At 49.8% G+C, this 9,875-nt stretch overlaps 1 protein-coding gene across 2 annotated transcripts; it reads right to left on the minus strand.

Annotated features, from left to right (window-relative positions):
- Window positions 1–1,639: 1,639 nt before the first annotated feature.
- On the minus strand, window positions 1,640–5,117 carry LOC123090753 (nucleobase-ascorbate transporter LPE1). Of its 2 annotated transcripts, XM_044512087.1 has the most exons (14): window positions 4,927–5,116; window positions 4,721–4,818; window positions 4,458–4,637; window positions 4,231–4,331; window positions 4,045–4,120; window positions 3,872–3,931; window positions 3,595–3,779; window positions 3,403–3,499; window positions 3,183–3,269; window positions 3,032–3,090; window positions 2,833–2,924; window positions 2,653–2,730; window positions 2,393–2,553; window positions 1,640–2,292 (listed from the first exon to the last, which is right to left on the minus strand). In XM_044512087.1, the coding sequence occupies exons 1-14, from the start codon at window positions 5,018–5,020 to the stop codon at window positions 2,074–2,076; spliced, it is 1,587 nt and encodes a 528-aa protein (XP_044368022.1). In that variant the 5' UTR covers window positions 5,021–5,116; the 3' UTR covers window positions 1,640–2,073. The 2 variants fall into 2 exon arrangements, with proteins under 2 accessions (XP_044368022.1, XP_044368021.1); XM_044512086.1 differs by having other exon boundaries at window positions 4,231–4,637; window positions 4,927–5,117.
- Window positions 5,118–9,875: the final 4,758 nt, after the last annotated feature.

The raw sequence follows: 9,875 nt of genomic DNA on the forward strand, positions 1-9,875 counted from the left end.
TTGGTTGAGGCGGTAACGGCATCGCCACCGCGAGTCGTTGATTCGGAGAACAAGGGGAAGGCTGGATCGAGTAATCAGAGCGCAGGAAAAGCTTCGGCAAGCTCACAGGGCGAGGCAGCTGAGGATTCACCATTGCAGGGAGTCAAGTCGGTTAACAAGTGGAAGAAGAAGAATAAACCCTCAGGAGGAAGGCAGGCAGGCGCAGCACCGAGCGGCGATTGGCCGAACGGGAGGAGGGACCAGCCACGGCCGGGCAGCCGCGGCCGGAGGAACGGCGATGGTCAAGGAACCATCTGGGAAGTAAAATCCAATGGCCTTGGGGGAAAGCAGCCGGAGGTGGAGGGGAAGGCCCAATCGCATCCGCTCACTGAGAGCAGCAGCAACAGAAGGAGGGGCAGTGGTCAAGGAATGATCAGGAAGGCAGAATTTGAGGACTTTGGGGAGAAGGAGCCGGCGGTTGAGATGAGGGCGCAGCCGCATACGGCTGCTGACAGCAGTAGCTATCCAACAAGTAGCCGTGATCAAGGAATGAACAGGAAGGCAAAATCCGAGGACTTTGGGGAGAAGCAGGTGGTGGCCGAGATTAGAGCGCAGCCGCATCCGGCTGCTGATAGCAGTATCAATCGAAGGAGCAGCAGTGGTCAAGAGATGAACCAGGAGGCAGATTCCAATGGCTTAGAGAAGCAGCCAGTTGTGGAGATGAGAGCCGTGGCCCAGCAGAAGCCGTGTGATGCGAGGATCTCCCATGGGCGGCGTCGCCCTGGTGATCACAGCCGAGCGAATGGCGCCGCAAGGCAGCAGGGCTGCATCTGGGTGCCCAAGGCTGCTGCTGTCCCAGTCCGCACCGAAGTCGGAAACATTCCGTAGACAGGAAGTATATATAGTAATATGTGGTAACATGTGCCAGTGGTAGATTTTCAACAAGTGAAGGTGCTAAATCCTATCTATAAGTAGAATATAGGTGTTTGAGATTGCCAAATTGGTTTGCCAGGCTTTATTATCACCAGATTGGTTTTCGGGTAATAAACATTGTAATCCCTGTAGATTCCTGCTGTAATTAAGTTGTTGTAATTTTTTGGTGGGAATTTGCCAAGATCCTTGCTTTCCAAACACATTGCATTAACAAAAAAGGGTGGCATTGCAGGTGAGGATGGTGAATTAGAATTGACTTGTATCTGCAATAAATTCACTGGTCATTGTGAAAATTTACCGACTGATGCACAATTCAATTCCTCATGTTACTGAGTGAATGGCGCCGCAAGGCAGCACTGCGGCGTCTGGGTGCCCACTGCTGTGCCGTTCCGTTCTGAAGTCGGAAACTTTCCATAGACAGGAAGTATATATAGTAGTAATAAGAGGTAACATGTGCCAGTGGTAGATTTTCATGTAATGAAGGTGCTAGCTCTTATTTATAAATATGAAGTGCATAGGTGTCCATGTAGGGTTTGCGGGCTTTGAGATTGTCAAATTGGTTTGCTGGACTTAGCTATTGCCAGAATGGTTTTAGAGTAATATTGTAATCTCTGTAGATTCCTGCTGCAATTAAATCATTATCATTTTTTTGTGAAACTGGCACAAGATTATTGGGTTCCAAACAGATCGCATAAACAAAAAGGCATGGAATTGCAGGTGAGGATGGTGAACTAGAATTAACTGATTTACTGACTGATGCATGTTTCCTCAATTCAATTCCTCATGAAACATATACATTCTGCTGTTTCTGGTTTACTAACTGATGCCTGTTTCCTCAATCCAATTCCTCATGGAAGGTATACATGTGCTGTTGCCCGTCAGCGATAAAATCAAACTACAAGGTGTTTGTGTTCTGCTATTTCAAATCAGAGACAAGACAAAAGCAAAAGGGTTAAACTGGTGTAGAAGAATTGCTAGCTCCCCTTGGTTGATATGACAGTATCCTCATCCGAATATCACAGTGAGTATGCTACATTTCTCATCCAAAATGTTTTGCATGCTAGAATCAAAACATCACATATTGCTGCATATACTGATGATCCCCTGAATCACCGTCTAAATTCTACCTCCCACCACTTCATCCTCGCATCGTCACCTCTCCTAGAGCGAGGGGAAGTACCTGCTCATACCATATGGTAGAGCGTAGAACTCCTCGCTTCTGCCATCATGCCTGTAGGACTTGAATTTCTCCAACCACAGCCAGCCCCTGTCCCTCCTCACATGGGGTTCCCAGTAGAGGTGCGTGCAATCGAGAAGGTAGGCAAGTATGGCAGCAACAGTCGCGGGCGAGGAGAATATCACGTTGACAATGACATTGAACTGAAATTTCAATGGACAAGATAAGGTTTAGGTCATGATCAGTGTGAAAGTTATATTTATAATAACTAGGTTGTGTCACCCTGTAGTTGAGTCTACATACCGCCAGTGAACGTGTGTGAGCTGGTCCAAAGCCGTAGAATGTCTCGAACTCCCGGAAGTACTGTGGTATGGATAGCCCCAGGAACAAGGAGATGCCGAGTATAAACTTGCTTCTCCGGGTGTTAAGGTTGCAGTATTGAAGGAAGCAGAGGCCTGCAGCAGCTGTTTCAGGCAGAAAACAAGATCAATGGAATAAAAATGTTATGAACATTCAAGGATTTGATTCCATAAAACTCTGGTGGATTGGTATGTAATGCTCACCTGAATAAGCAAAGAGAACACAGTAAAGTGCAGAGAAAATCGGCAACGGAATAGATGCAAGAATTGCTCCAAATTTTCCTGTTGATTGTTAAGCCATGTCAGCCAAATGAAGTCGCTGACTATAAATGGTGATCACTGATCACTGATAGTGCTGAAAGATCCAGAGAATAGGAGCAGTACCAAACAGCGAGAAGAAGATCATGAACAAAGCGGAAATCTTGATGACTCGTCTGCTTCCAACTCGCGTCAAGGCCAGTAGACCGCAGTTCTCACTACACGATCAAACAAGGAAAATCAGTTAGATACTTCAATTTAGGTGATTTACGAGCAGTGGTTCTCAGCAGACTGAAGGTACTGGGGTAGATGTAGAGCTCATTACACTGAAGCTGCTGTGCCTGTCAACGTACCGCACATCCCATCTAGTATGATAGATATACCCTGATAGTTTGGAAGTTGCTTGGCAGTGAGTGTGCTGGCAGCAAAATATTCATGAGAAGATTCAAGCTTTTAATTTTGTGTTATTCAAGTACCTGCCAGCCAATTCCACGAGCGAAAACAGAAGGCGGGACGAATGTTGCGCCTGCGTATCTTGACACTGCGATTAGGGTGCCGGTAGACTGAAAGTAGAACTGTTCATCAGACTAAACCCAAGAAATTCCTTGTACCTAATGCTACTCTGTTTCGCCGAATTGCGGCGATCTGATACAGTCCCAATTTCACTGAAGTGCAGAACTGAAGATGTGCACGTACCTCAATAAGCGAAGCGAAGGAAGCGGCCATCATGGCGAAGCAGTCCTGCGCGCAGAAGATGGGGTATCCCCACTGGAACGGGTAAGGGAACCTGACCCTGCTCATGGCAAAAGCAGCAGGATGCGCATGTCAGTGAGCCACTCCAAGGAGCATGAGGACTAGGCAGTAAGGGTTCAGAGTCAGAGGCCATACCAGGGCGCGGCGTGGATGAGGCCGGAGCGGTCGGTGCGGCAGCTGAACTGCGTTACGGGGTTCCTCTCGTCGTAGGCGCCGGCCGCCGTCAGTATCTCGGCGAAGATCCACACGATGATCACCGTCACCAGCACCGCGCACCGGCCGAACACGAAGCTCCCTTTGGCAAAGTAATGGGACGCGTACTGCAAGGGCAAAAGAAGAGACAGGAGGTCAGGAAATGAATTCTCAGTTACAAATCTAGTCTAGAGAAAAACAGACCAATTCCTCCTGATACCTCTGAGAATATTAGGAGCAGAACGAGCGTCGGTAGACCGATCTCGATGCATTTGGCGACCTGCAGGACGGCCAAAGTGTGTTGACAGAATTCAGATACTGAATCAAGAGGGGAACAATCCAAACAGAAGCAAGAGTGACGACAGCCATGGCATCAAGAGCTCGTGTCTTTACCCCTGGGAAGGCGAAGTAGAAGAGGCCGAGCGCGGAGAGGGTGACGAAGGGGACAGCGGCGAGGGGGCTCAGGAACCTGGCATGAGAAGCTCAAGCATCGTCAGTGCAACTAGCAACAGAGAGAGGGTTTTGACAGGGATCGGAGACGGTGGCGTGAGGGGAGGGAGCGAGGAACCGTTGGACGACCTTATGAAGACCCTCCATATGCCGAAGAAGCCGATGACGGCCTGGAAGACGCCGGCGATGATGAGCGCGCCCTGGAGCGACCGCATGGTGTACACGAACCTCTGAAAGAGAACAGCATCGGTCGATGAGTCAGTCAGTCGTGCAGCCACCAACCGCTGCAGCGCAGGAGCAGGACAGGACAGGGCGGGACAGAGCAGCAGGGAGAAGCGCAGAAACGCGGGCCGGACCTCGAAAGGGGCGCCGATGAAGAGGATGTATCGCGGGCTGATGATGATGGCGACGGCGGCGTAGATGTAGGTGAAGGAGCCGCCCATGACGGCCGGGAGCCGTGTGCCGAAGTGCACCTGCAGGAGCGTGTTGATCCCGGCGAGGAAGAGGATGGTCTGGATCACGATCGCCTTCTCCTCCTGCAATGCGCACGACGATGGTCACGACGAGGAGGAGCGCGCGTGAAGGGAAGGGAAGGGAAGGGAAGGAAGATGAGGCTCACATGGCCGCCGCCCATGATGGGGACGAGGATGGTGGCGATGATGACGGTGGTGCCGAGCATGACCAGGTAGTGCTGGAACGCGACGACCACCGTGGTGACTGCATGCGGCAAAGGAGAAGCAGGCAGAGACGTCAGTCAGAGCTCGAAGCCATTGGTGAACCGGCCTACCGGCTAGCTGCGGATGAGTGAGTGGCGAGGGCACGCACTCCATGGCGGCGGGCTGGTGATGCAGTAGTCGAGCTCGGCGAACTGCTCCCTGCAGGGGTGCGGCACCAGGTCCTCGGCCTTGACGGGCGACATGGCCGGCCGGCGAGGAGGGGGAGGCGAAGGGGGCGGGGCGGGCCGGGCCGGGGTCAGTTTGCAGCGCAGTGAAGCGGCTGATGATGGTGGAAGAAACGCATGCTCGCCTCCATTTATGTAGCCGGTGGTCTCTCCCGCTTCCTCGTGCGTGCGTGCGTGCGTTTCGTCACGTCTCTGTCGGTGGATGAGCCGCCTCTTCTCTTCTCTCAGTGTCAAAATAAAAGTCTTACATTTTGAGACGGACGGAGGGAGTAGTTATCAAGTATGACCACTTTACCAGTTACTCCCTCCGTCCGAAAATACTTGTCTTCAAACTGAATAAAAGGGGGTGTATCTAGATGCATTTTTGTTCTAGATACATTTTTTTTATCAATTTTGATGACAAGTATTTTCGGACGGAGAGAGTACTTTTAAACTTTGGAATTGTACAAATCGCAGTAACTTTGGAATTGTAGTACGTTCGCTCTAAGAGGCTCTAGCCAGACGCCCTGCGCCCTCTTCCTCACGCACCGCTAGAGGCCTGCCATGCTGTATGATAAAAGAGCTATAAATTGCCATGTTGTGAAGAGAGAATTTGCCATGCGTTCAGTAATTGCCATACTGGTAGAAAAAAATTGCCATGTTATGACCGAATGATTCGCCATGATGCAACTGAGTAAGTAGACACGCATGTTCAGGTGTTGCCATGCTAGAGCAGAAAAAAACGTCATGGTACGCGAAGAAGTTGCCACATTTTTTTTTCCTTTTTGTAATTGCCATGCAATGTCGCGCTCTGGACGTTTGTTCGCTCCGTTTGGACCGTTCGCTCTAGGATAGGAGGCCTAGAGCCCTAGATCATCCGGCCGGACGGTCCCTCCGAGAGCATGTTCGCTATATAACATTTTGAGAAAGGATGTGCCTGCATCAAGAGAGTTTTATTTATCAGTCGTTGACCCTCGCTCGCTGGATCGATCGATCGAAGCCGTTAACCAGATGGGGCCAGGCGCAGTTTGGAGAGACGAGGGCAAGACTGGGTGGCTTTTAGGTAGGAAAAATATCCAGGTCCAGCCATGCATCCCGTTACGTACCCTCCCCGCTTTGCTTTGCTTTGCTTTCCCACGTTGTTAGATGGGGTTGGCGAACTAGCTAGCTTGGGTCTGGTGTGCAGTGCAGTCCCAACATGCACACCTCGGATCGGAACTGCGTATTTTATGTGGCGTAGTTGGAGTTGGAATGGTGGTTCTGGGGTTGCAGCGACCGGCCGGAGCAAGGAAGGATGCGTTATGTGGAAGCTAGCTAGCTACGAGTGGGTGGTGGGACAACGAGACAGTACGTAGGAGCATGACACAAACTGTCATCGATCGAGACGGCATGGGATTAGTTGGGTAGATGCTGGTTGCAGCGCCAATGGATCGGATGTCGTCGTCGCTATCCGTTTGTCACTGACAACGGCAAAATTCAGGCTCTAGCTACTACTTGTAAACTAATATAACATCTTTTAGACCACTAGAGCAGTGATCTAAAAGATCTTTATATACACAGGGAGTACCTTTTTCTTTTGCGGCAATTAGGCTTGTAATAGCTTGTATCTACAGTACTAGAAGGTGGAGGGGCGTCCAAACTCCAAATGGGATTTTCAATCTTTGTGGCTAGAGTGCATCCAGCTAGTCAAATCTCGGAAAAGCTATACCCTGCCTTCTGTGAGACCAAGGAGGACGCATTTGGTTGCTCGAATTTGGGCCAACCAGGCCCGCGCGGGACGAAAATTAGCAGCTTGGTTGTCTGGGCTGCACCCACATCTCGGCCCGCACGAAACATAGAGCAGTCCCGGGCCAGGTCAGGCCCGCGAGCTATTGCCGAATATGCAGCTTCTTCACAGCTAGGCCGAGCGTGGCCACGCGTGTCTCCTTGTTGCACGCCTAGGGAAGCGCGAGAGATGGACGGGACTGCTCATAACTCCCACCCCTCTCATCTTTCATCGCCCACTCCCTTTCACACCACGCTTCCTCACTCTCCTCTCACCGCGCGTCCTCTCCGCTCCTCTCTTTTGATGAGTCGCCCGCCCCCGCGCCGCCCGCTGAACACCATCAGCTCCGCCAACCGCATCCAAGAGCAGTGGGTTGCCGGCTTGGCAAATTCAGGGGGTCGATCTCAGGCAGGTTCTGCACGCGTCGTCTCCTACCTGCACCATGCCGCCTCGTCCAGTCAATGCGGTGCCGGCCGCTCCGGCTCCGCCGCCGGTACCGGACCTCGTGGTCCTGGGTTCGATGGCGCCGCTGCTCGGAACCCCTATGTGCGTGGTGGAGGGGGGGGGGCAATGGATGTCGTGGCAGGCCATTTTTGGTTTACCCCTACCCAAGGGTTTTCTCCGGGCATCGTGGCAGGCCAATGGGTGTCGACGCCCTCCTCCTCGACCGCGCACGTGGCCACGAGCACAGCCGTCGGCATTGGCGGCTCCTCCTCTTCGTCCTCCATCTCCTTCCCGCCCGGGTTTTCTCCCCAGCCGGCGTATGCTCGAGCTACATCCACTACGGTAAGAACCAAATCTCCCTCTGCTCGTAATTTGTAGGTTAGGGGTTTCATCATTAGCATGCCAGTGAATCGGTTCGATTCGATCCCTTCTTGTGTGGTACTGTTCATAGGCAGGGTAGTTTCTATGTTTGATGTGCATGCCTAGTAGTGTTCATAGGCATGCAAGATTGGAGTGCTCATGATGTACAATGTGTTAATGGGCATGGCAAATAGGTGCTGTGTTTGATGTTCATGCTTAGTAGTGTTCATAGGCATGCAAGATTGGTGTCTTCTTAGTGCTCATGATGTACAATGTGTTCTTGGGCATGCTAGATTGTGTTTGATGTTCATGATTACTGCTCACGCGCAACAATGTGTTCATGATGTTAGCCATATTGTTGCTATCTTTGATGTTCCCGCTAAGTGTTCATGTGCATGTTATCTAGATTGGTGTGTTTTTCATGTTCATGCTTAGGGCTCATGGGCATGCTAGCTATATTGGTGCTATGTTGTCTTTGATGTTCCTGCTTAGGGTTCTAGTACAAATATGCATGCTAGATTTACGTGCATGGTTCGCATTGTAGGTAGGACCAATGTGTTTGCTACTTTAGGCACTAGTACAAATGTAGCATGCTGCCAATACCCTGTTACTAATCCATGTCATCTTACCTGATAAGGTGATGAAGACGGAGTGGGATAGGGCCGGCGGAGGAGCCCATGTCGTCGCTGGCGCTGAGGCCGTCGTGGACTACATCCCCATGAACCGCTAGCTCAAAGGGTGAACCTGCCTGGCAGGGTTGCCTTCATGAGCCAACCACGTTCAAGGGGAAGAGCTCCTAGGACCCGCCATGAGGAGGGGCCCCGAGAGCCGCTTCGGTTTTACGTGCAAATCATGGAAGAGGAGGATCTGGCCATGCTCGTCATGCCTCCCAAGTTCCAGGAGGTGATGAGGCAGTGGCTCTTGATCAAGACCAAGCGCGTCGTCTGGCTGTCTTCCAATAAGTGGTGCGAATTCTGGGTGCAGGTTCAGAGCTTTGAGGGCCAGATGGTGCTTGGCCATGGCATTAGTCTGCCGCCACCACAGGATCGTCCCCGACGACCTCGTCGTGCTGCGCATTTCTGGCCTAGGTCTCAAGGTCCAAATCTACAACCACGACAGCTCCATCGGGTGCAGGGTGCGCTGCACCAGGCACAACTACATCGGTGACCTTGAATTCACCCTCTAAAGTAGTTAGTATGGACTCGTAGTTAGTTTACTGCGGTGATCAAAGAACTTGGCGTGAATTTGTTAATATTTTGTCCAGGGTTCAGCACCTTGTGGTGAAGCAGGGGGCATGGAATGCCCCTGCTCTCTTTAAAATGCCTGTTTGTTGTGAATCTGTTAGTATGCATATTTAGTTGCTTGTTTATCTGTTGTTACCTTGTTTACTTGCTAGTTTATGTGCTGCTAGTGCTCTGCCTGTTGTTGTGTCTAATGTGGTGGAGCAGGACACAAACATGTGCAGCCAAACAACTGTGGTTTGCATCTGCTCATCCCTTAAACACAAATGCGGGCAACCAAACAACTGGGCCTAAAATGGCCATTGATGCAATACAGGCAACCAAACAACATGCAGATGTTGGTTTGTTGCATGTTTTTGCTCAACCAGGCTTTGGTGAGATGTGGTTGAAATGCATACACTATTCACTCAAGGCAACCAAACTCATCCTTAAGGAGCCGTCTGTGTTTGGGTTTCATTTTCGAAGGAAGTGGTCATTGGTTCCGCGAACCTTTCCCCTGGTTTTAGGAAGGTTTAAATCATTTTTTATTTTTATGTGTTTTTTTTATCGGGTTTATTTCGTTTCCCCTGTTTTTCAAAATAAATGTTTTTTCTTCTACTTTTTTTTATGTTATGAATTTTTTTTCAAAATTAAGTGAACAAAACTTTATATTTCATGAGCATATTTTTAACACATGAACAATTTTCAAATGTCATGAACACTTTTTGAATGATACAAACATTTTATTTTTCAAATTACACAAACACATTTTTATATATTCATGATATTCTTTAATTTTCATGAACATATTTTTAATGTGTGAATTTTTAGATATCACACACATTTTTTACAAATTGCATGAATGATTTTCTACACTTCATCAATATTTACTGAAATGTGAACCAACATGTGGTTGAATGATTAGAGGGACAGTGGTATCCTCAGCCCATCAGGGTTCAAGTCCTGATGCTCGCATTATTTCTGAATTTATTTAAGGATTTCTGGCGATGCGAGTGGGAGGAGACGTTCCCGTCAATGGCGAGACGCCTACGGTGACTTCATAAATCTCAAGAAGATATGCCGGTTCAGTCTCTCAAATGTGTTA

This window comes from Triticum aestivum, chromosome 4B, assembly GCF_018294505.1.
Source record: "Triticum aestivum cultivar Chinese Spring chromosome 4B, IWGSC CS RefSeq v2.1, whole genome shotgun sequence".
In the NCBI taxonomy this organism is placed as follows: domain Eukaryota; kingdom Viridiplantae; phylum Streptophyta; class Magnoliopsida; order Poales; family Poaceae; genus Triticum; species Triticum aestivum.

Bases quoted from the DNA above. Each gene is read 5' to 3' on its own strand.
- LOC123090753 (XM_044512086.1), bottom strand. From the start codon at position 5,020: ATGTCGCCCGTCAAGGCCGAGGACCTGGTGCCGCACCCCTGCAGGGAG. The intron at 4,819-4,926 runs GTGCGTGCCCTC...TGCCGCATGCAG, and splicing joins CACCAGCCCGCCGCCATGGA to TCACCACGGTGGTCGTCGCG. The intron at 4,121-4,230 runs GTCGTCCAACGG...TTCTCATGCCAG, and splicing joins ATATGGAGGGTCTTCATAAG to GTTCCTGAGCCCCCTCGCCG.